Genomic DNA, 26,144 nt, shown 5'->3' with positions numbered 1-26,144 from the left:
ACAGGTATCCCAGTCACCGAGCAGAGACAGCCTTTGCTGGGAGGCCGTCTCTTCACAGCACTGTAACTGCATTGTAACTCTGTGTACAGCCTTTCTCCCTAGGGTCACAGATACGTTGTGTAAATGCAAAGATATTCAGGGAGGAGTTTATCTGTTAAGGTTTAGTGTTGAATGTAGCTTTCAGTTTAGGTCAGATTCTTCCCAGTGCTGTGGGATCAAGGAAGACTTTCAGGTTCTTTGTCCAAAGCCAAAACTTACATCCTTCTAAATTTAAAAACAGAAAAACAAAACCTAAACACCACAACCCCAGCAAATAAAAAAATAATAATAATAAAAAAAAAAAATATAAAAAAAACCACCACCAACAAAAAAAAACACTTCTCCCAAGTTTTAGAGTTTAGAATCATGTTACACAGTCACAGTACTGGAAATACCACTTTCAAGTGTTGTAAAAGCAATCATGACATGAAAAAAATTGTTTTTCTTTGAAGAGTTATAAGAAGGGAAAGGATGGGAGTGCTTTTGAAATTTGAAAACTGAACACCTGGAGATAATTGTTTTTTAATGTTTTCAGGCTGAGTCAGAGTTAATGACAAATGTGAACCATATTAGATTGGCAGATGATTAGTAGAATTTATCATTTTAATATGCTTAGCATAATAAGCATGGTGGTCTTGATTATTCAATGACAGTTTGTGTAGTAATTTTCCCATTAAAAGACTCTGTCAGTCTGTCAATAAATACATTCATTAGATTAAGTATGCCATGCTTAAAATGTATCTGGTTTCAGAAATAATATTAGCTTTCTCCAGTAAGACAAGACATCAGTAATATTCAGATAGTTTGCAAAACAGGCCTTAAGCACATTTCACTTAAAAACATGAAGCTTATAAAAAGGCTGAAACATTAAATAAAAGGAAATCCTACTAGCAGCCCTACCTCTACTTGTACGTAAGTCAACACAAAACAGGCCCAGGCAGGCTGCAAAAGTTAGCTGAAAAGTCATCTTATTTTGCTGATAACCTACAGGAGTGAAGGTTGTGCAGACTTAAAATGTTATAATATTTAAGAAATTGCTCTCAAATTTTAGAAAAAGCTTATTTGGCTTGTGTGTGTGTTCCAAATCATACCTCTGTCTGTAGAAGGAAGTTCTCTCTGACAGGTAGATTGCAGTCTTGGTGTGTGGGCAGCCATTAGCCTTAGCTTTCTTAAGTATTTTTTTTTTATTATCAACACTTTAAAACACTCTTTTTATATTAACTTGCTTGTTTGAGAATGGTGCTATGAAACATTCTTGAAAATAGTAGTCGGTAATATGTGAGTTTAGTCCAAGAAACTACCACTTGCCAGAAAAGAAGTGTTTATATCATTTGGATTAATAGCCAAGATTAATATTTTGTCTAGTTTATCCCTAACGATGGGACGCAAGGAAGTACTTGCTCTTATTCTAGTCCCTCTCTCTTCTCATCTGCCAGGTTTTCTCCAAGGAAGTAACACCTTCTCTTCCTTCATGGGGAAAAGAAATATCAAAACAAACTCCCAGAGATTACATTAGTCAGCCACTGCTTTATTAGAGATTATATGTAACTGTGATAAGAACTTGGACTTTGAATTTTCTAAATATACAGAAGGTGGGAGAGTATTGGGCAATTTTTCTCATTATCTCATAGAGTAATCTCACAGGGTGTAGCATCGCTGAACTAATGGCCCTCAAATAGTAACTTATCAGAGCTGCTTGGGGATTCTTGCCATTGCTATAAAAAGACATTTGGCAATAAGCAGGATGTCATATTAGAAGCACAGCCACTTACTAGAACATAAATACGCTAACGTGCTTCACATGCAAACTCTTCCGTGGCTTTTGGTTCCAGAAAACTGAGTAGATGATGTTGAACATTACAGATAACTAGTTGCTTTAAATGCTTCCATTTGTAAAGCAGTTGTTTCTTGAGATGGGTGATAAATGGCAGCAGCATTTGTTCATATTTCTGTTGGGCATTTCACCTGACCTCTCAGAGCTTTTTTGTAAATACTAATTAAGAAATGATGACTCTCTTTGCAGAAGGTTCATTAGGTAGTTTGCATTTTGCAGCTAAACAGCAAAACATACATTGCCTGGTTCAGTCTCAGAGATAATTTCTTGACTGGAGTGTCCTGATCTAAGGTCTATGCTTCCCAGCACCCCCAAGCTAATGAACATTTTAAATGCTGTAAGAAATTAGCTGGCCAGGTACGACTCCTCTCCTCCTCCTGCACTGCTGGAGCACCTTGACTTTTTCCCCTGGTTACTGCTGTTGTGCACTGCTGGAGCCTTGCTGGCAGGAGCCGTGCCTGGTGACGCTGGTGCAGGGCTGGTGCTGTGTGTCTGATGGCTTCCAGCTATGAATGGAGCTCGTTTGGCCATCCTCTGAGCGGTGTGTGGTTGCTGTATTTCAGACTGCGGGGAAACGGGTCGTATAAACAGAACACAAGTGTAGTAATTTACATTCTTTAGAGCATTACAGACTTCTGTACAGGTTGCCCTGGACTTGGCTTTCACTTTTGGCTGTGGTTGTTGTAACTTCCTAAGTAGCCTGCTTCTTTCGGTTTAAGTGAGCTGCAGTCAAAATCTGTACGCTGATCCTGAGACTGATCGATGGTGGATTTGATGCCTCCCCACTCCCCTGACAGACCTGCTAGTTCTTGGTTCTCTCTTAGCTCTGTGGTTTGGGTTTACTTCGTTGCCAGAGATGTCTGTTAAGCAGGTGCTGATTACAGGGATCATCGAGGAATCACAGGTGTCTGAGCATCAGTTGAGCAAACAGTCGATGAACACGTCGATGTGTAGGCAGAGCTGGGTACTGCCTGAAGCTGTCAGCTGTCTTGTGGCTGAGCATTCTTCGTTCCAAAGAACTGTCTTCATAAAATATACTATTTTAACTGGAATGGTGCTAGCACTATATTAATGGTTTAATGGTAGTTAAATAATTTCTCTTCAAACACGTTCGTTGATGGAACCTGACCATTCTTAATTCTAAAGTTCAGATTTTTTTTTTTTTTTTTTGTAGAATAATATCTGTCACTTCTTTTGACGTGGTTCCTAAATCAAAATCCTCCCTATACTGGTCATACTATGGAAAAAAATTAATGTATCAATAAGAGAAAAAAAAGAAAAACCCCACAGCACTCAAAAAACATTGTATGTCGATACATGAGCTGCTGTTCTGAATGGTGTTCCATAGTGGAGGTCTAGAAGACTATACAAAAAAGGCTGTTATGAAGTGAAAGTTAAAATGTTGGCTCCAAGATAGTTTTTGACTGTTAGGAGTCATCCTTACTCCAGTTAAGAGTCATACTTATACATAGTAGTTGTCTTTTGAGGAAACCTGCTATTTAAGCTTTCTTGACGTGAGGATAGGAGTCTCTTTGCTTTGTGTGTTTGAGATCCAGGTTTGACTCTTTTTGTTCTTTAACATGGGGGGAGTTGTTAAAAGCTAAGCTTTAGTGGCTGAGGAGGGTAGCTCCCAAAGTTAAGAGACACCCATAACCGACTACCAACTGGGGACCAGCAGTGAGTGGAGCCTCATGGATTACAGCGAGGCTTGAATCCTGTATGCTCTGTGTGTTGCAGCAGAACTCACAGGCCAGTAAAGGAAAGATGTTACTGGAGTAAATGACAACATGAAATATGTAAGAATTTTCTGAATGGATGCTTAAAATGGACGCTTCTTTCCTTCTTTTCAGAAAGAAGACACAGCTCCTCCAGCAAGCCACCTTCGACTCCTCCCACCTCTTCAGTATTTTCCCTCATTTCATCTTTCCCTTCAAAAAACAAAGGTAGCAGTGGAAGTGGGAGCAATCGTTCATCCAGTGGAGGTACTAGTGCATCATCATCAAATTCCAAGTTGTTGAAATCACCCAAAGAGAAGCTGCAGATCAGCGGAAACAACAGGTTAATGCATTCGGTACAGCATAGCAAAGTTCCCCATGACAAACTGTGAGTATGAGTTTTGACAAGGAATTCAGTGTTATTGCTTGTGTAGACACTGCTATATCAGTAGAACTTCCTTTTGTTTCAGAGGGGTTTTGGTTTAAGAGATAATCACTTTAAAGTCCTCCAGATCTTTTCCAGCACCCTGGTCTTAAGATTATAGATAATACTCGTGCCTATGTTGAACAAGAATTCTTGCAAAGTTGCATCTTAAATCACTATAAATGTCATTTTATTAGGCACTCTTAATTCTTTGATCTAATCTGCCAACTTCAGGAGTTTTAGCTCTGATTCAGGTGATTTTTTGACCTGCATGAGTGAGATTGCAGAACTGATAATATAGTTTATGGTCACAGAATGGGGCATTTCTTACTGGAGGAAAAAGGCCCGTTCCAGTTGTTTTGGTTTTACTCTGTGAATCCAAGTAACAGTTTTGGAAGTGCCTGATGACTCTCTGAAATACTTAAAAGGAAATGGGGAAAAGAGGACAGAAGAAATCATGAACATCATAAAAAATGTGAAAATAAAAAAGATAAAAATAAGAAAACCAAGAATGAAACAGCAAGGTCTACATTTGCTTTGTGAAGAGATCAGAGTACTGTTGAGTAATAACATATTTTAAGTACTTTTTTATTATTTATTAATATAATTTTCAATTTTCTCCCCTTTGTTTTTCATATATAATAGTATGACTCCATCTGTCAAAGTGGAAAAGATTCATCCAAAGATAGATGGTGTCCAACTGAAAGCTGCTGTTGGTCCAACTTGTTCTACTACTGTGAGTTCCTCAATAAAGACTGGCCTTAATTGTCCCTCAATACCAAAGCCACCCTTGCCTTCCCCTGGACAGATACTGAATGGTAAAGGTCTTCTCTCTGTGCCTCCATTTTTGGAAAAGAAACCTGAAGAAACTACAAATAATAGGAAATTTTTACATAAAAGATTGTCAGGTAATTAATGATTTCCTATATTCTCCTTAGTAATGTATCTACAGAAATACATATATAGAATATATGGAAACAAGTTTAAAAGTTAATGAAATACCTAATTACAAGTTACAGTGTTATAAAAGTATGTTTTATTTGTTAGCATTTAAATCTGTAATTTACCATAACCTTGAAGGACACAACCTAAAATATGGCTGTTGTTTTCAGAAACTGTATAGACCTCAAAGGCTTGTCAGTTCTTACTGTTTTAAAATTACTCTTTTCCAATATCTTTAAACATTTTATTTTCCTTCTTTCTATATGGAAGGTCCAAATGTATGTAGCAAACAGAACAACTAGCACCTCAGAAACTCAAAAATGGAAACCCAGTCTACTCTTCATATTTTTTTTTTAAACACAGTAACTGTGAGTGCTAATAGCATGGTGGAAAAGTTCTTGACACCAAAACCAGTAGCAAAAACCATCCCTCCTGCTCCTCCTTTGGAGTCCTTTACAGCCATGCATTTCTCCACTTTGGAGATGTGAGATCTTTATTTCAGTGCACCAGAAGCTTGCTGAGAGTGTAGAAAATTTTATTTGTACAATTGTATAGTACATTTTTATTTGTACACTTGTCTGTGTTACATTTGAAAACAGTTTCCTATATGGTTAATTTTTGTAATTAATATAAATGTATTTCAAATGTCTTTTGACTTTTCAATACTATGTATCTTTGACAGAGAGAGAATTTGATCCTGATATATACTGTGGTGTCATTGATGTGGAAACCAGGAAACCTTGTACTAGGTCTTTGACATGCAAGGTAAGGTATCTTAATCAGAATAAGATTATGTAAAATTCTAATTCAGTTTCCTGAGGAATATGACAGAAAACAGAAAACTACAAATTTTTGCTGTCAGTAGTTACCACTGTAAACAATACCTCTCAGGGCCAAGAAATAGTTGGTTTTGAAATTCAGTTAATTAATTTTTCAAAAACATATTTATTGAAGTAACCTGGAGGATTGTATTTTTGTGTAAATCCTTTAAATATGGATGTTGATGTGGGCCAGGTTATGTTACTCCACATGTAAGTAGTAGTGGGCCAGCATGTTCTTCTTTTTGGGGTTACCTTTGGGTCAGACAATCAATTTTAAAATTTCTCATAAGCACTGAAAATATTATTTGTTAATGCAGAATTTAAATCAATCTCCTCCCTTCTCACACTCCCTCCTTCCCCCAGCAGAGTCTGCAGCAGATACGTAGGAGGTATTTGTGTGCAGGCTTATGTTGCTTGAGGTACAACTACAGCCAACTCAGAAATGAGTCTTCTGAAAAAGCCACTGAGTATGCCTAGAGGTCAAACTCTAAATTAAACAATCTGTAAAGACTTTCAGTCAGATTAAGTGTGTCCTCTGGCTCAAAAATCTTGGGAGGACAGAGGGATATCACTTAGTCCCAAGGAACAAAAAAACCCAGATCCTCTGCAATTGTGTAATATTTAGCTACTTCCCTGCAAAGCAGCTAAGCTGTCAGTAGGGGAAGCACCTGGTAAACAAACACCTACAGAACAAAGGTAGATGAAGCTGGTACTAATGAGCCAGAGGAGCTGAACTTGAACACTTTGCCCTTTCCGAGTTACAGAGGGGAGGCAATTGTTTTGCTAATAGAGGAGGAACAAGTTTCAGTATTTTACAACTAGGCAAATCAAAAGTGTAGAAGAGAAAGGAAGTGAAAGTGTTTCTCAGCAATTCCTTATTATACCTACTCAAAATATTTTTTTGGAGTTCAGGTTTGTCTGAATTATGTGATAATACTTTTTTAACCTACTAGAATTAACCTAATCAGATGGCTTATGCCATATAAAAAGAAGGTACTGTATGTAACTTCAACAATTCAGAAAAACAACTTCCCTACGTTTACCTTGACTTTCTGCCATATATAAACATATACATCTTACTATATGTGGCATTACTAGAATTAACCTAATCAGATGGCTTATGCCATATAAAAAGAAGGTACTGTATGTAACTTCAACAGTTCAGAAAAACAACTTCCTTCTGTTTAACTTTACCTTGAATTTCTGCCGTATATAAACACATACATCTTACTATGTGTGGCATTCAGGACACTCAAAAGATTCACTGAGCTCTGTCTGGTGAATTCTGCTGTATTTTTTTTGCACTCTTTAATATCTATTTGATTACATTAGCTTTCAACAAATATATCAATACAGAGAAGGAAGCAAAGTATTTGTATAAATATTTTTCACATCTCCCATTGAAAGTCTGATTTTAAACGTTATGTTAAATATTTTCAGAAGTTAAAGTAAATATTTAATATCTTTGCTTGTACACTAGTTGGCAATTACAATATCGATGTGAAAAAGATTTTCAATTCTAGTCTTAACCTTGTAAGAACTTTGGGAGCTTCTTTTTTAAATAGAAATTTGAAAGAAACCTTTTAGTTAATTACTGGGTTTTCAGTTTGGTGTTGTGTTTGTTTTTTTTTTTTTTTGTCAGACAGATATAATCATCCACCAAGCAATTTTAAAGTTTGTTTTCTAAGTCTTTCTTCCATTTGTTGACTAAACAATGAGTATGTTGATTTCCTCTGGTTTAGAGCTCTAGACACGTGTACTGAGTGTTTGATTTCCACAAATCTAATAGCCTGGGATTAATGATTTATTCATGGTTTTGCAGACACATTCCTTAACCCAGCGGAGGGCTGTACAGGGTCGAAGAAAACGATTTGATGTGTTATTAGCTGAGCACAAAAGCAAAACCAGGGAAAAGGAACTTCTTCGACATTCGGATCATCATCAGCAGATGCCCCCTCTCAGGGAACCACATCCCTCACCTACTAAAACTTCCCAGGAGCTGCACCAAAATTCTCATGGAGTTACTCTTACAGAAACAAAGCCTTTATTACCTAATAAACCCAAACCTCACCCCCCCAGTCTTCCAAGGTAAGGAATATCTGCAGATCCAAGGGTATGAATTTAATGCTGGTAGCTTCCTCAGGTGGATTTTGAAAGAGTGATATGGATCTGTTGGACAGGGCAGAGCTTTTGCTCTAGGCCTGGTGACTGTCGGTCTACAATTAGCAATTACACACTGAGCTGTAACTCCTAGCAAGGAGGGTTTGGTGTTTGAAATAATAAAAGCTGACTTGCATCACCGACAGTTGTTCAGCAATGACTGGGCAATGCTGCTTTTCCAGGGACACTATACCCTGTGTCTGTCTTCATGCTAGATGTGTTATGGAATATGTGGACTATGGAAAAGTCTGTTAACATAGGGATCCTTCTGTTTGTAATAGTAAGAACTTAAGCTTGGAGCTTTTAACTAGACTTCAGTAACACCTTTACTGCTTGCCTTGCCCAGGCCTCCAGGCTGTCCAGCCCAGCACAGTGGAAATGCCCCCAGCGAGTCTCCTTCTGTCCACGAGTCCCCACACCCTCCCTTGCCTGCAGCTGAGCCAGCATCTCGGTTATCCAGTGATGAGGGAGAATGTGATGAAAAAGAAGAGCCTGTTGAAAAACTGGATTGTCATTATTCAGGTCATCATCCTCAACCAGCCGCTGTACGTTCTAAGTAAAAGTTAACTTTTGGTCTCTCACTAACTTTGAGCTTGTAAACAAATTATTTGGGGGTTTCAAGGGGGGGTTTCAAGGGTGGATTTCTATTAGGTATGGGATTTTTTTTCTAGATTTTAAGAAAATTATTTTGTTTCCAAAATTATTTTGGCAGTGAAGGTTTAACTGTAGTTGCAAAGTAAACATGCTAAAGAAATAGCACAAGATAGAAGAAATGAAGATGAAATTGGTAATTGCTCTAAAGGGCTGTGGTTTTGGAATAAGGACATGTAAACAGTGCCTTTTGGTGAGATTTTGTTACAGGACTTTCCCACACACATGTACATCTTTTGCTCAGTGCCAATCATCATAGTAAAGGCAGGAGTAATGTGTTCTTTTAATATTTGACAGTCTTGACAAAAGCTATGTAGTCTAACTAAAAGCACAAGCTTTATTGTCTGACCTGTATATCAAAATATCTTTTTGTTTTATAAAAAAAAAAAAGGCTGTGAGCAGGTAGCTGTTAGCTCCAAAGAAGTAGATGTTATATATAGAGAGAGAATATTTTAATACACACACTACTGTCCTTCCCTGTTTAATCAAAGGGATTCAAATTTGACTACTGCTTTTGGCCTGATGAGAGTATCAGGTGGGAAGAAACCAGATCTATGAAGGAGAAAAGTTAAAAATCGTCATCATGGCACAGAAATAAAAATTCTAAATTTTTTTTTTCCTTCATTTAAATGTCTAAAAGCGTTTTATTTTAGCAATATTTATTTATGGACATGTGCATTGTTATTTGGTGAACTGTTACTGAAAGTAGGAAAAAAAAAAAACCAAAACTTGTCTTTTCAGTTTTGCACATTTGGTAGTCGGCAAATTGGAAGAGGTTATTACGTGTTCGACAAGCGGTGGAACCGCGTTCGATGTGCACTTGACTTCATGTTGGAGAAGCATCTTAATTCACAGATGTGGAAGTGAGTAGAGTTGGAAGAGTTCTTATTCTTCTTGGTATTTGTGAAAATACATGAAGCCTGTGATACTAGTTAAAGAACAGTAATCTTGTGTTCAAATTAATCGGCTCAGAGGTTGTTGGTCTAAAATGCTTCACTTTGTTTTGCTGTTAATTTAATGTAATATTAAAAAATTGTTAAACTGTTAATTTAATAAAATATTTTAGTGGCATTAACCCCAAGAAACCATCACTGTAACATGGCATTATTAGCCCGGGTATTATTCTGAAGAACGGTAGGTACCCAGGGTTTTGTCTTTCTGTTCACCCGCAGGAAAATTCCTCCAGCATCCAGTAACACGGCGTCAGTTCGTGCACCCCATCGGACAAACTCGATGCCTGCCTCGCAGTACGGTGTCAGTGCCACGGGTTTCCTCTTGCCCACCACGGTCATGTCGTCGCCAGCTTTGGTGTCTCCCTCCTGCGTGTCTCTGAACAGCAAGTCGGTACCATCCCACGGGACGACGCTCAATGCCAATCCTGCTGCCCTGGGTGCAGTGGATCCCGTCTGCAGTATGCAATCGAGACAAGTGTCTTCATCCCCTTCAACACCTACAGTGCTTTCCTCTGTACCTTCACCTATGCCCAGCAAACCTCAGAAAATGAAATCCAGCAAATCTTTTAAGCCTAAGGAGACTCCTGCTGGCAGTGGCACCTGTAACAGCACCGGCAGCGTCAGTAGCAGCGGCGGCTCAGGAAAGAAGCGTAAGAACAGCTCCGCACTGCTCGCACCTTCTCATTCCACAGAGTCCTTTCGGAAGAACTGTGTGGTTAACTCTGGAAACTCTGGGACCTCCTACCATCCATCGGTGACAGCTTCGTCTCACAGCGTTGGCCTCAACTGTATGACTAGCAAAGCTAACTCCGTTAGCCTCAAACACGACCAATCAGGGAGGGGCCCTCCGACTGGAAGCCCTGCAGAATCCATAAAGAGAATGAGTGTGATGATGAACAGCAGCGACTCCACGCTCTCCTTAGGGCCCTTTGTTCATCAGTCCAGCGAGCTGACTGTAAACTCACACAGCAGTTTTTCACATTCACATACTTCCCTTGACAAATTAATAGGAAAGAAAAGAAAGTGCTCACCTGGTTCAAGCAGCGTCAACAGCAGCAGCAGCAGCAGCAAACCAAACAAAGTTGCCAAATTGACATCGGTGAACAATGTTCATGCAAAACACACTGGTGCAATCCCGGGGACACAAGGACTGATGAACAATTCTCTTTTTCATCAGGTATGAAATTTTGTTTCCAACTAAGCCAATACGAACGTGCCTCTTCACATGCTTCTATTACATGTGTTCTTTTGGTTATTAGCTAGCCAATTCCAGACCCTGTTCACGTAAAAGGTAGTTCTCTTATTTGTCACTACTCATTTGAAGTGTTTCATTTAGAGTACATTTGCACAAGAATTTTATAAAAACTCTCAAAAAGTGTAGCTTTTTTTTTTTTAAGTAACCTTAAATAAGATGTTTTGCATTCCTTAGCTGTTGCCTGTAAATTGCTCTCAGATGAAATTCAGAGCTCACAGTTAAAAAAAAAAAAAATAATAATTTTAGAAGTAAAAGTTGCAGCTCTGTTCCGTGGCTGGCTGGCATGTCTCAGCCTGACTTCTTGTTCCTGTGTCAGTAATAAACTTTCTACCATGTGGAACATAGTGATGCTGATAACGGAACTGTGATACTGTGATAAAATAAGCCTCTTATCCCAAGGTGTCATTGAGTAACTTCTTAGTAATAACGAGATTAAATGTTATAAATAAATTAGAAACCTTTTAGTCAGTAAAGCAAACAGATTTTTTATAAAGGAAGCAGGTCTCATGAATATCAGATCTCGTGAACATGTAGGACCCCATTTTAAAAATTAGTTTGAGGTTTGGAAGTTTCTAAACAAATTGCACTGGAAAAGTAGTGTTCTGGGCAAGAAGGTTCTTGAAGTTAGGGTGAGAGAGAATTTAGAAATTGGTAGCTCAGACTTCTTAATAATATTATTCAGATTGACTTGGAGGATCACTTGGAGTAAAAATAATTTGATACAGCTTGAGGAGCATATAGAAGATGGCATTTTAAAAGAGTAGTTTCAGAACTAGATTTTTTGAGAATGAAAACCCCAGAAACTTTGTTCCCTTTGGTGCTAATAACCTGAAGTCTTTGTACCTGGAGAGCTAGAAGGTCAGGAAGAGCATTTTCAGAACAGTTCCTTAATTTTCAGTACCAGCCATAAAGGAAGACTTTTCACAATTACTTGTGTTTTTTGTGTAACGAAAAAAAGCATTCATGTGGTTGAATTTCTTTTTGGACCTATCTAACAGTTACTATTTCAACTATGCAATAAAAATGAAGGAAAAACGTAACTTAAGTGAATTAAGGAAGGGAGTCCTGTCTGACACCATTATAACTTTAAAGAGTTTTAGCTTGAGAATGGTCAAGTCTCAGAGGTGCCAACTGCATGTTGGAGGTGTCATGTTGTACCTGTGGATTCTCCCCCAGATACGCTCTGGTTACCCAGGAGGTGTCTTGTAGAGGCATCTGCTCTGACAGCCTGGCTCACCTGTCCTTCTCTCTCTCTTGCTTGCCCAAAAGCCAAAGGCCCGTCCCTGACAGCTGAACCCACCACGGTGAGAAACGAACTGGACAGTTTTCACTACAAGCAAAACCTCCATCTGGATTTCTGGACTCCAAGATGCCTTGAGTTTTCCCAACTTCCCATGGTCCTCAGGTGTGGAAATCTACTGGACTGTCACTAAAACAAGAAATTTCCCTGAAGCCATGTCTGTAGCAGCGAATACATTAAAAATGGACACTGGATGAAGTTCAGCCACATCATTGCTCTTATCAGTGTTAACGGTGGTCTGGACTGTTTGCTACAAATCTGTGAGACTTTACTTACAGGAGTACATCATCTTGCCACTATTTGACATAGATTGGCTGGGCAAAAGAATGTTTTCTGGGGGGAAATAAACGTTACTGTGGACTTATTTTTATACTGATGGTGTCTTTTGTAGGTGATAGCTAACCAGAAGGACACCCTTAATGGAGAGGACCCCGTGACAAGGGGGAAAAATGTGTGAGGCACAACGGGAAGAAGCCCTCAAGAAGGGAATATGGCTTTAGTGTTTTTATAGCAATGTTCCTTTAACGGGATATAAAAATAGCACAATTAAAAATAATCATCTGTGTTTTGCCCAGCCTTTTTGCAAGTAATTTGGGATAAGAAGCTATCAGGAGTTTAAAAAAAGACAAAACAAACAAAACCCAGAAAAACTTGTTTGAGGCCATCGCTCAAAAAAAAAAAAAAAACAAGTATAAAAATGTTGTACTCACATGGAAGAAAACCTATTTTCTATTCTTTTAAATGAGATTTGATTGCAGAAGAAAATGAAAATTTTGTTTTTTAAAAAATCCAAAAACATCAGACAAAGGCAAATAACCTCTAAAACTATATGCCCAAAGAACATATTTATTGACCTATACTGTATACCATAGGCCTTTGTTATTTAAAAAAAAAATAACAACTGTATTGATTAAATTAGGCTGGATTTGTCTTCCAGCCAGTAAAAATAGCCCTTTAAAAACTAAGTATTTAAAGTATTTAAGTATTTTCTATAAAGCATAGGAGTCAGTTTCTTTATGCCTTGTTTGTATAACTAAATCGTTAACGTTTTATGCTTTCAACCACTCAGATAAGATTTTTTTTTTCTCCAGAACCCCTGGAATAAATGCCAATTTGACAGCAGAGTTCACTGTAAAGCGCAGATGGGCGCCTCACAGTCATCCCTTGCCTACCCAGGCTTTCTGAATAAAGGGGGCTTTACACATTTTTATATAGTCCAGTCAATTTTTATGAAGTTTTGTCTTGCATCAAAACACCTCAAACGTGAATTCTGCTAAAGGGCTTACTGTTCTATGATTTGATTTGTCTGCATATTTTTGTTGAGTTTTTAAACATCAGGTGAAGTCTCAAAACTGACTAAACTTCTATTAAGGGGACAAAGCAAAAAGAAAAGCAAATTCCTAACCAAGAAGAGATCTTTTTTTCCTGCCTTAAAGGGGCACCAGCTGTTGCTGAGAAGAGACAATCTGAGCCTGTCTAATTGTTTGCATAGCCCAGCCTTCTCCCCAGTTCTGGTGGCAAGTAGTACATCAGGGAATCCAAAGCCACTCTGAGTAGCAGTTGCTTAGTTGTTTACTAACAGTGCTTTCAGTTTAACCTGAACTTGCTACGAAACCGTTGTTACACAGCAAAACAACAAGAAGCCTCTATGCAGACACTTTAGCTTTGAACGGACATGAAAGATCACACTGAGAAAGCAATGTACTAGAGACACTCATTATGCAAACTTTTAAAAAGACATCTTTTCAGGAACAAAAGGATTCATGTTTAATAAGATGCCCTTGAAAGGATTGCTAGAACTGCGATTGGTGTAACGTTAAAGGAGCCAAAGTGATAAGCCACAAAGAGAAATCAAAGCGTATTAAATCCTGCGCGGCTGGAGTGAGATCCACGCTCTGATCGAGTCCCAGGGGCAGAGCTTCCACTTCAGGATAGCATCAGTCACAAGTGCAATTTGACTCTTGATAGACACAAAAGGCAAAGGAAACAAGAATTTGGCAAGATTGAACACTAGCAAGTTTGTGGTCAAACCTTCCTCTGTTATTTTGGGGTGTTTTTTAAGGTTCTGTTGATCTGAAAGCATAATGGCAAATTCATGCTCCTTCAGTAGCATGCGGACGTGTTAAAAACTCAATTCCTGCCTGCTGCTCATACAGAGCCAGTGTCTGCAGCCACCTGCATCACGTGGGTTTAAGCCATTGGGAGTAAAGAGTTAGAACACCTTGAATTCTGTCTGCCCTTGAGCGTAGACCTGCTTAAATATTATGTTTTAGATCTTGAATACAAGCAGAACACTGTTCCTGAAGCTTTTATTGTCACGTAGTTCTTATTGTAAATAACTGAGGAAGCTTAAAATTAATTTTCCTTGCAAAATTGAATTTGCAGTGGCTGGGTTGTTTCTAGACAGATTTTGGTATTAATTTAAGAGATACAGTTTTTATAGTCTTTCCAGCTTCTCATTATGACTCCTGCAGTTTTCTTAACCTAAAAAATTGCTGCAATGATGAACAAAGAATTATACAAGGAAAAAAAAAAGCATACTTTTGTATCTTTATTTTGGAATTTCTTGTTCTATTATAAATATTGAAGTATCCCTATTTCAGAAGACATATTTTGTTAATTGATTGTACATATTTAAATATGTATTTTTGCACAGGTCTTTTTTTCTTATATCCAGTTTTGGTACAATTGAGATCATCTAGTATTTATTTATTAATTAATTAAAAAAAAAAAGGAGAAAAAAAAAAAAACAAAAACAAAGCAAATACTTTTTTTACAATTTGAAGTGGTTCACTGCCAAGCCAATAGTTAACATGCCTACTTTGCAGCTGAAGGGACGGCTCCGTGCACGGCGCTGCTCCTCAGTTGCCTGGTTCCCAGAAGACTACATTTAGTTAAGTGACACACTGCTTCTCTTTTTTTTTTTTTTCTGTTTTTTTCTGTTTTTTTCTTTTTTCTTTAGTGTTTGTGTGCGTGCGCATTTGTGTGGGTCTCATGTGGTTTAAAACTAACGGAAAAACTGAAAGTGCCTGATATAACTAGTTTTAAGCTTGGACTGTTTAGACAGCTTCTCCTTAAAAGACTTGAATGTTCAGTTGAAATTTTGGAGCTTGCTTTTTCCACCTATATATAATATATGTGTGCGTATGTATATACGTATGCATGCATATATGTATTTTCTGAAATCAATGAGATGGGTTGATAAAAGAAAGCGAATGATGCTAGGAACTTTAGTAACATCTTTTAATTACAATACCTTGTGTTGGAACAATCCCATCGATAACTCATGTTTAATATAAGGCCAAGGGTTTGAAATGTGGTTCTAACCAGCGGTTTATTTAACTGCCTCGTGTTGGGAAGGGGTAGGGCAGTATTCATAAATGAAATCATTTTTAAAAAGTTCAAAGTAGTTGGTATTCCAGGAAAACAAAACAGACAAAAAAAATCCAAGTAAGTACCTCTTAAGACCATTAAAAAATAAAGATGTGATTTCCAAATGGCATTTCTAAGGCAGTTGTCTTCCTGTAAGAGTTCTCTTGCCAAGGAATCTCTCTCTCATCTTTCACTCATTCTGTCCTGGAGGGGGGAATTTGGCTTAGAAAGATTCTTAAATGTTTCGCTGTTCAGCCGAAAATAATCATTTTTACCTTTTGTGCGAGATATTTTACGTTTTAAAGATAATTTTAAAATGAGCACTACATAATGTCAATGTGAATGTAGGCCTTGAAAGCATCTTGCTCGGTGTTGAGCCTGGTTCTAAAAGCAATCTCCTGTGTAAAATGTGTGAATAGTTTGATAATTTGTATACATAATCAAGAGCATCTGATCAGCTGAACTCTGTGTTGGCTGCTGTATAGTACATGAACAAATGTCATGGGATAGAAAAAATACTTTGGATATTTAAAAGAAAAATAAATATATAGTCTATTTGTTTTGTAACAAGTTTCTGTAAATAAAATAATTTATACTATTTATAAGAAAAAGTTGTGCTTTGCTTCATGAAAAAAGATTAGTTTGTTGAACAAACATGTTACTAAACAAAGCAATAAAATTAGGACTTTTCAATAAATGAGGTTGGTTGCATGGAATACATTATATGTTTCTGCTTCATTATAAAATCATTCACCATTAAAGGAAAACATTATCTGTATCGGTGCCTATGTGAACTAATTTCAGAGAATTGGATGTGGTGAAATTCTGACCCTGTGTGCCCTGCAGGGTTTGGGTGCCTGGCTTTGAGAGGTACCTGTACTGACCCCACGCTGTTCCTCCCGTGCAGAGGACATCTTGTTATTTAAAGTTCACGCTTTATGTTGTTTTGTGAATAGAATAATGGGCAGCAGCTTTTACGACTGCAAATGTACGAAGGTGAACGGTCACATTTCCTTTATTTTTAGTTTTTCTTCCAAAGAATATCTTCCGTGTTTTCACATTTTAAAGCTCCATTGTGTGAATACATTCAGCAAGTTAAACACTCTTGCAGCCTTTTTTCTGCAGGTGACTCCAGACTCGTGTGTGGTGGACAACTGATGAGGAATGGTTTGTAAAATTGGTAAAACTCCTGTTAGTGGGATAGGAATTCATAGTTATATCCATGGCAATGCTTCTTTTATTCTCTTTCTTTTCCTCTTTTAAAAATAATAATGCTTTCCTTAGTATTTGGAATAAATGCTACAAGGTATAAATGGGGGGTCAGGCAGCAGGCAGGTTCTGCTTTGCTTCTTATAATAAGTACTTCTAATATATATATGCTTACCTTTGGTGTTGACTGAAGATTTTTATTTATTTATTGCCTCACCTTCTTGTAAATATCTTTCGTTCCCAGCATGAATTTCTGATCTCTGCTCCACCCTCCAAGCTGCTGGCACTGAAGCTGGTTGTGCTGGGCTGTGCAGCGACGGCAGCACGGGGACGGGGGCTCCCCGAGCAGAGCTCTGCCCTCTGCAACTGGTACGGTGAAGAAAGAGGGGGAAAAAGGTGTGTTTATCTCGTGTATCCCCGAGCTCTTGGGGGACCTCGGGGTCCTGTGGGTTTGGAGTGTCCCCCCTCTCCCCGTCCTCTTCTGCGCTGGGCTGTGCTGCCGGTGCCCTGTGTGCTGGGGAGCCCTGGCTGTGGGGCAGGGAGCAGAGCAGCTCCACGGGTCATCGCTTCTCCCAGCGACACCCTCAGTTCAGCCCAGGGGTTTGTCATGAGAAATCCCTTCGGAGCAGGTGCTGGAGTGGAGCCCTGGATACAGGCTTCCCTGAAGTGGGTAGGAAGCGGTGTCTCTCCTGTCACTGTCTCAGGAAAATAGTTGTTTATGTCCCAGAAGAGTTACTTGGTGATGTGGGATGCAGTGCAGCTCCAAATGTTGGAGATTGTCCACACGTATGGTTTTGTGCGTGCGTGCCCACTGCCGATGCCCTGCCCTGCAGATGGACCCTGGGGATGCATCCTCTGAACCTGAAGGTGTCGGACTTCTCCCGGTAGAAGCACGTCAGGCTCGGAGGCTACAACCTGCCTTTGGTAGAACTCCTAAGCCCTGGTCCTGCGCCCGCAGCACGTGAGCTGGCCGGGTGCCCTCTCTGCAGAGCCTGGCTGGTGGTGAGCAGCCCTGGCACCCGTCACCTCTGGAGGCTGAACCACTCCATGGCTGCTGTGACATTCGCCAGCTGCCGACACAACCGATACAAGGGCTCGCAACTGGCTTCATTGAAATGCAAATTCCTGTCGGTTCATTATCATCGAGTTGTGCTGCAACGAATAATCAAACACACGTGGCCTGTAGCGTCCACCACAGGACTCTTAATTTGACTGAATGCTTTGCTCGGGGCTTTGGCTCGGAGCTGTGTTAGCTGCTGGAGTTAGTCCTAACAAGCAGCATGGGATCTTTGTCGAGGAAAAGCAGCATATGCTTGGTTTGTTTTTTCTGGCCCACCAAACTTCAGGGGAATCTTTAAAAAACTTTTCTGCAGTTGTTTAACTAACCTGGATTCGAACTTTACTGCAAAGGACAAAAACTGGCCTGAGAAATGCAGTGAAAAAAGTTTTGTCCAAGCCCATGAGAAACGGACAGAGCTGACACATGCTGCCAGAGGGGTACAGAAGCTTTCCTCAGCATCAGCAGGGACAGAGTATGGCTGCTCGGCTTAGGTGTGCTCTGACAGTGCTGGAGGTTTCCCTTGTCCTCCATTTTGCAGCTGGTCTCCCTTCACCTGCAGCCCTTCCTGTCCACAACGGGTGACTCTTCCCAAAAGCAAGCGCCCTGTCTCTTCTCTGCAAGGCTACACCATGGACTCTGGAGCCCACGCTGAGCGAGGGAAGGAACGGAGCTGCTGGCACGTCAGCAGAGGCAGGGAACCGAAGAACCTTTGCACACAGACTAGGTGTTGACTACTTCATAGCAGAGCTCTCCTGACAAGCCCTCCAACACCCCGTCTCCTGCATCCCCCAGCACCAGGGCAGGGAACGTATGGCAGAGCAAGGTGAACACCTGCAGCCCTTCCTGCCCACCTTGTTTCTAGCATGAAGTTGGCCTTCCAAAGCGAAACCAGAGAATGGCATTAGCTCAGGGAGCTGCACAAGCTTAAATTACGAGAGTGAATGTACAGCTTTGGCATGTGGACTCTAAATCCACGGGAGGCTGTCAAGAGCGAGGCATGAACGGGTGTGCCTGGAGTGCTGCTCACCGTCAGCATTAAACAAATGGAAATGGTGAGAGGAAATAAACCAAAGGTAAAACTAACATGACCATGGGACAGTGAAAGGTAAGCAGATGTAACTGCAGGGTTGAGAGGAAGCAGGAACCCTATTATTTGTGATTTGACACAGAAATTTAAGTAGGCAGTTAAAAATTATGATAAAACAGAAAAATTATGATTATGCCCTTGATCGGCTCAAGGCCTGACCGCCCTGGACCCCTCAGCATTCTTCCTCTTTGGAAAAAAATAGGTACCAGAGTGTTTTTCAGATTTTTCAGGAGAGCAATGTAAATCACTGTTTGCCTTTGCTTTGTGCACCCAGCTGTGGGCTCCAGGAGGTGCTGGTTTTCCTTACAACTGCCCAGAATTTTACCTCACCGCTATCTGGGATGGCCAAGGGCCTGAGCTGCTGCTGAAATCGTTCAGGTAAAATTGGCATGACTTTTTTTCCAGGCCTTGGCCCAAAAAGCTTTGTCAAGAAGCCCTACAGGTTCCAGCCGGATCCTCCTTTTCAGGACACAGGCAGAGATAAGAGAACAAGCAAGGCAAGCTGGGATCTGTACGGGGGTCTCCGGACAGGTTTGGGTAGGATATGTGTGCTTCTGCTTTGAACATTCTGGCCTTTCGCCCACTTGAGCAGAGAACACCAGATCCTGAAATGCTTGGCTCCCACAGGTTGATAGAATAAAGTCTTGAAAGCTGACAGCTCTGCAAGTATCTATCTTACAGCATACTAAGAATATCTTTAGTCATACTTTCATTTTCCTCACAAAGTAGATACCTCTGGAGTTTTTTCCTGTTGCTCTTCCCTCCACTAGAGCAGCAGCAAGATTCCTGACGAGTGAATGAAGCCTACGTTAGCCTCGTCTTCTTAAGTTTCTGTTCCCTTCAACTTACAGTTAAAAATACTCACGGCAATACGTAAGCTGGAAGGGAATCCTAGGATTCATTTTGTGAAGCTCTGATACAGTTAATTAAGGGCAGGATTCCGTTGCTAAGTGCAGTGCCATCAAACAGCTAACAGAACGAAGTCCCAGACTTTCTTTGGGAGGAGAAGAGAAACGCTGAGCCAAGCCAAGCCAGCAGGGTAAACAGCTGCTGCCGCCGGCTCTGCCACGGCCAGGAACCGTGTGTCATCAGTATGGCAGCAGCCTACTTGGAACATTTATTCCTCAGCAGCTGTGAGGAGGGAAATCACAACCCCCCTACAGAATCTGCTCCCTTGTGTCAAGCGTCAGTGCTGTTCGGCCGTCGTTTTGGCCTCTGCAAATCTAACAGAAGTAGCTGCAAAGGTAATGTTTTGCTGATGTGCTAAATCTCTTCTAAACAGCAGAAGTGTCATTTTAAGTGTCATCCTTCACTTAAAGATGTTCCCAGAGTTATAGTCCTTACAGTTTTTATGGTTAGATTATTGCCCCACCAGTCGTTTGAATCCTTATTCCTTCTCCCTTAAGCCGTAATCCTCTTGTAACAAGAGTTCATCCTGTCTGGACAGGGCACAATCTCAACGACAATTTTTGGCTACTTTACCATTATGCAACTGATTCTTTTCACTTTTGATTCAAATACAGAAGTCTTTTAAAAAAGCAAGCATGGATTGCCATTAGTTCTCCCTGCTCACAGATCTCAACCCTCCTTTGCTGTTAAGTATTGAGCACTGTATTCATAGTCAAGTAAAAAACCAAAGGATATTACAAGAGATCACCAACTTTATCATACATTTAATAAATGAACTGGGATCCGTACACCAAAACAGAACATAGTTTACATAATGAAGTGGAAAGTAAAAACACTACCTCTTACTAGTAATTTTTTTTAGCTACAGTATACCAAGTTATACAATATATTTATAGGTTACTTCCAAAAGGCTTTAAACATCTAAATTTTGCATTCCCTTGCATTAAAAAAAAATTACATATTAATTACTCTGGAAAGTTTCTGAACTCTGTTTAGCAGCAAATCTCCTTTCTTGATGGTTTCTTGGTACTGCCAGTTCTTGCTATCAGGCCTAGGAATTGTGAGGGGGGGAAAAAAAAAGGGGGTTTAGAAGTGAGAATGTTTTACACTAAGCCATGTACATTTCTGTAGTAAGTGTCATCAAAATGTATAGAATTTAACTGGGCTGTCAAAACAGACTTCTAGGAATTGATACTGTACCTGTTAGTTTCTACAATCTCATTTACTTTGTCTATTTTGCAGTGTAATCGCCCAGCTGCAATAAATCTTGAAAGCTCCCTAGGACAAGACAGAGAAAAGTTGGTTAAATCTCATTTCACCAAGGACTTGTAGAACCTGCCAGTACAAACCAACCGTCACCACGCTCTATTCCTGAAGCAACAGCTTATGTATTTTCATAAGGTATCTCATACGTCCTCATCTGATTAAAGCTGAGACATTACACACAGGAATAATCACTCTAGCAATCTGGATATAAAACATACTAGTACTTTCTTCTCAGGCCAAAGAGTCATACTTGAGTTGGTCAAATTTATCACTTGGCTTAGCATCAACTACTCCTCAAATTCAAAGGCAGCAGTGCCTCTTTGGAATTTATCCTAAGGTAAATATCTTCACGTCAGTCAGTTAATGAGAAAAGCCTCTTAGCACTTCCCTACTCTCACAGTAGCTCTAAATATGCTGCTTTTAAAAATGACACTTTTGCTTAATCAGCTGGTGGTCTACAGCACACTACTGATGGTAGGAGAAAATATTCCTGTGATGAACAGTAAGGCAAGTTACAACTAGTCATAAATTAATGGGAAGCATAGGAACTAGCATGACTTTAAAACATTTATGTTTGAAGTGAATGGGATTTGGTTTCTCCTGAAACACACATTAATTAATTAATTTTTGGATCTTTCAAGCAGTATTCCTACTTCTGTAACACTTCCCTAAGTTGGAAAATCTGAAACTGCTCTCTGCAAGAGGAATGACTCCTTTGAAAGCATTTGTAAGTGTTTCACACACACAGAGCAAAAATTAATTTCTCACTTCACGTTAGTTCTCATCGTGATCTAAATCTGTTGGTTTTACCCTTTAAAATAATTGCAAATTGAGGCTGCAGGGTATGTTTGATTTAAGTGAGAAACACCATAGATCCTGCCCACCTACCAGAGAGCAAGCAAAACCAGGTAAGGAGAGTTGTAGGTTACGTAAAATGCGCAGATCTCAAAAATCATTATAAATAATTAGAAGCTGTAAAGTGAGACCTTTATGAACTTTAAAAGCCAAATAACTTACTGATCTATGAATTCTACACTGACTCCAAACGCTTCTGCCATGTAGCCCAACGTCAGGGACCGGTAGGACTCCAGCAGCTGGCTGTACGCGTGGATCCGCATCTCCCGGACGTAGTATCGGTAGTGAGGGGCAAACAGCCAGTCTTTTTTCATCTCCTGCTCTACAATGGCTGAAAAGAGGAGAGGGGGAGAAAAACAAAAAGAGGCAATAATCTCTTAGAAATGCAAAATATCAGTTATGTAAATAAAACACGACACAGGTTAGCAAGTAATCAGTGTGAACTCTACGTCGCATTCTCGCCTGCTTCAGGATGTGAAAAGCATTCTATGCTGCACAGAAGTGTGTCCAGATGACCTGTGTCAGTTCTGGAGCCAGGAGCAGATGCAAATACTGTGGCCAAGCTAAGGGGGCCCTGTCTGCCTGGCTGTCAGCAGGGCTCCTCTCTGGGGCATGAGCCAGTCCCCCCTGCTGCTGCTGCAGACACACAGCTCCTGCTGTGTCACTACTTGAAGAAACGTTGCTGCCCAAAGCTGGGTAAGGAAGTCGGGTTAACTTTCTGCTACTAGCTCTTAAATTAGTTACAAGGATTTCCAGGCACTGAAGTGACTTCTTCTCTTCACAGTTTTCAGCTAGTGACAAGGCCAGCAACAGAAAAACATTGCCCTTGGCTCTCAATCTCATCAGGCCTAGTCTTCCACAAAATCATAGAATCCTTTAGGTTGGAAGGGACCTCCAAGATCATCAAGTCCAACCACCGAGCCACCAGGGCTCCAAAGTCCTCTGCTAAAACAGACCAGAATCTGTCAGGGTTGGAAGGGACCACAAGGGTCACCCAGTTCCAACCCCTCTGCCATGAGCAGGGACACCTCCCACTAGATCAGGCTGCCCAGAGCCTCATCCAGCCTGGCCTTAAAGACCCCCAGGGATGGGGCCTCAACCTCCTCCCTGGGCAACCCATTCCAGGGTCTCACCACTCTCATGGGGAAGAACTTCTTCCTCATGTCCAGCCTGAATCTGCCCACTGCCAGCTTTGCCCCATTCCCCCTAGTCCTGTTGTTACTCGATATCCTAAAAAGTCCCTCCCCAGCTTTCTTGTAGGCCCCCCTAAGATACAAAGTGAAGGGTTCTTTTTTTGCCTTTTCTACTTTAATTTTCTTGTATTCTAAATCTTAAAGAGAGAAAACAAGCAGGCTGAGACCTGTTAAGAATGACAGTTTTCTGAGTTTTTCCCTTCAGTGTCACCCTTTTACACACAATCCAAAGCAGAAAGACAATGAAAATTTTCTATGTCATTTCTTTTACAGCCCAAGACTGCAGGGCCTTTAGACTACAAGTCCTACAACTTCTTTTGAAGATAAAACCTTTCAAAGCTTCCCCACCTGCCCTGGCCCTCCAGGTAAGAGGGTGTTCCACAGCCATTTTCAAAACGCTTTTCCACGTATCAGATGGCACCTTTCAAAAAGTTTGTGGTATGTGAAAGTTTTCTTTTTTTGTTTGAAAAAAACCAGCAGCAGATCTAGGTCACTGTTCTAAAAAAACAAACTGTTTCATAAAGTAGCTCTCCTTCTAGAGTAGCTACTCCACAAACGTTGCAGACGATCTGCACAAGCAGCTGAAGGCCCCGGGAGTGCTGCAGGATAAAGCTCAGCCTTACCCAGGGACTGGAAGAAGGCGGCGTAGCGGCACTCGTACAGAGAGAAGAGGTACTGTCGGACTGCGGGCAAGCTGTGCAGCACCTCCAGGATCTCTGCGCCTTTAATAACCTGGAAGCAAACAGCAGTGTGAAACGCTTTCAGCCTGGAGACCAGCAGGGTGACGAAAGGCCTGTGCCTGCTCTGCTCTCCTCACCTTTTCCCTGAGGTCGGGCCTGTCCAGCGCAATCATGCTGACGTAGACAGTGTAGGTTACAAACGTTTTGTAATCCATAAGCTCGTAGGATGTGAAGGTGGAAACTGTGTCCAGGAAGAGCTCTGCTGCTTGTTTGAAATCTCGGATAGCTACGCAGTAAAGGCCCTGGTACACTTTGAGACGATTCCTCCTGTCCCAGTCCCCTCCTTCTTCTATGAGACTTAGAACAGAGAGAAATATTATGAAACAAGTACAATAAATCCAAAATTGTACATAAAATTACATGAAACAAGTATAGTAAATCAACCAAATCCATGTGATTACAGACAGAATAACCTGTTTGATGTTACAGCCCACTGAAAGGTCCAGGCTTGGTATATCTCTCAGGGGTAGGGACGTGGCTTCCTTGGGACAGGAGAAATGAGACACTTTTGCACAGTACAAGTTTCAACTGAAAGGGAAGGTTTCTAGCCTCTGAAGTTGTGGTAAGTCTTTTGGGGTGCACAGGTAAATAGTACTGTCTGCTACAGCTGAGGCTATGTACTTCCACTGCCTGTGCTGCTGAAATCAGAGCTGTCCAACTAGCAGCAGAGAAAAAAATTCAGAAGTTCCTGCTTTTCAAGAATCATGCTAACACCAAACTGATGTGGCTGCAAGCAGGAGCATAGGCTGAGACAGAATCTGCTGGGAAGGCAACGTAAAAAATCACTGCCAAAGGCACAGGGTAACTGGAAAGAGGCCTCTGCCTTGGTGTCTCCTGGTGCCAGCGGGGAGCCTGGAGAGCACAGCTGGCTCCAGGAGATCTCCAGTGGAGACTGGGGCACTGGAGGTGGCAGTGGGAGCGGGAGCAGGAGGCTGCAGCAGGCCAGGCCCTGCTGGTGGCCAGCTCTGGTTCTGGAGGAGAGGCTGGCCCTGCAGAGCCCACCAGGTTCCACTGGCAATCCTGTGTCCCAGCCCCACCCAGCCAACTCTCTTCTCACAGAGGCAGAACTGGAAAGTGGGAGCTGGGGAAGGGGCTACAAATGCCAATCAAGTCAGCTCCTAGAAAAAAGCTGACACAAAATGTTAACCTTTCTTTTCTTCCCCTCATGAGAACAGCCAGCACTAGGAAGCTCTCTAGGACAAGATAACACCCACCCACCACAACCAGTCTTAGTTGTCTCCTGACAGCCAGGTATTCATCTTCCAGTGCTCTCACCTCAGGAGTGCTCCAGTGCACCCAGAGAACCCAAGCAGTACCTTTTTGCCTTCTCAATGTTCCGTGTGATGAGGTCGTTATCCATGTAGAACAAGCCAATCCTCAGGAGGTAGAAGACAATATCCAGGCGATGCCCCAGGGCCACGGTTTTGTCGTAAGTCTTGCGGAAGGCGGTCAGAGCTCCCTCCTGACAAGAGAGTGTTTTCTGCTCTGAGAATGTTCTGTTGTCTGCCATCGATAGTTGCGACTTTAAGTTTCTCACAGAACTTCACCATTATGCATTCTGAAGCCTTAAAGAATCCAAGTTTCAAGCAAGCTAGGAGCTGATGCTCATGTACTTTTAGATCTAAGGACTATGAAAGCCTACTCCGTAACTCAAAATTGAGTTCACTGTGTAAATAGCTTAGAAGAGTCTAAAGGCACAAGGAAAGTGAAAGATAACCTCTGCAAATAGAAAATAACTTTTTCCCTTTTCAAGAAAAAGTGTTTTCTTTCAAGGGCTACTTTTTTTTCCTAGACAATTTTAAATCTCAGTAACACCCTCGTCTGTCTCCCATCCATGCCCAAGCTGTGCCACACGGCAAACACACCACACCCAGAGCCACTGGAACCTGCCCAACCAAGAGGGGATTACAATGCTGGATTTTTAATGAGTCCATAAAGCCTCTGCCACGAACCAACCTTGTCCCCAATCCTGCACAGGTACTCAGCTTTGGCCATCATTGCATCTCGGATCTCGCTCTCCCCCAGGATCTTTTCTGCATCTTCTAACTCATTGTCGAGACGTTTCAGTTCTTCCTCATTGGCTTTCTTCATTTTGTTCAGCAGATCCACGTCTATCTGCCATTCCAGGGACTTGCAGAGTGCTTCATAATACGGAGCCATATCTGAAAGAGAAGCAGGAAGGCTTCTGCTGTTAACTGCTGCAGGAAGTGTGAGAGCTGCTGGAGCAGAGCATTGAAGCACAACACAACTGCCTCTCACTGCACAGGCACTTTCCTGTGGCCAGGTACCGACTAAAGCCAGTGTTCCTGGCATTTTTTTTCCGATTCTTCTCTATTACAGCTCTTGTCACACCTCCCCG

General features: G+C 41.0%; 2 protein-coding genes across 2 annotated transcripts; one reads left to right on the top strand and one right to left on the bottom strand.

The window, feature by feature from the left end:
* Nucleotides 1-3,723: 3,723 nt before the first annotated feature.
* ATXN7 (ataxin 7) lies at nt 3,724-12,616 on the top strand (the record flags this gene model as incomplete). Its single annotated transcript, XM_008936135.1, has 8 exons — nt 3,724-3,976; nt 4,658-4,920; nt 5,637-5,719; nt 7,598-7,863; nt 8,282-8,480; nt 9,328-9,449; nt 9,759-10,716; nt 12,064-12,616. Coding segments are annotated over 8 exons (2,162 nt in total), but the record flags the coding sequence as incomplete, so codon positions are not given.
* A 7,849-nt stretch (nt 12,617-20,465) lies between these two features.
* Nucleotides 20,466-26,137, bottom strand: PSMD6 (proteasome (prosome, macropain) 26S subunit, non-ATPase, 6; the record flags this gene model as incomplete). The annotated part of the gene is given in 8 exon segments (XM_008936134.1): nt 20,466-20,782; nt 20,932-21,009; nt 22,015-22,183; nt 23,669-23,777; nt 23,863-24,082; nt 25,102-25,247; nt 25,742-25,970; nt 26,030-26,137. Coding segments are annotated over 8 exon segments (1,156 nt in total), but the record flags the coding sequence as incomplete, so codon positions are not given.
* Between the last annotated feature and the right edge of the window lie 7 nt (nt 26,138-26,144).

This window comes from Merops nubicus, unplaced genomic scaffold (assembly GCF_000691845.1).
Source record: "Merops nubicus isolate BGI_N331 unplaced genomic scaffold, ASM69184v1 scaffold12132, whole genome shotgun sequence".
Classification (NCBI taxonomy): Eukaryota; Metazoa; Chordata; class Aves; order Coraciiformes; family Meropidae; genus Merops; species Merops nubicus.
This window is presented reverse-complemented; position numbering and strand designations above follow the sequence as displayed.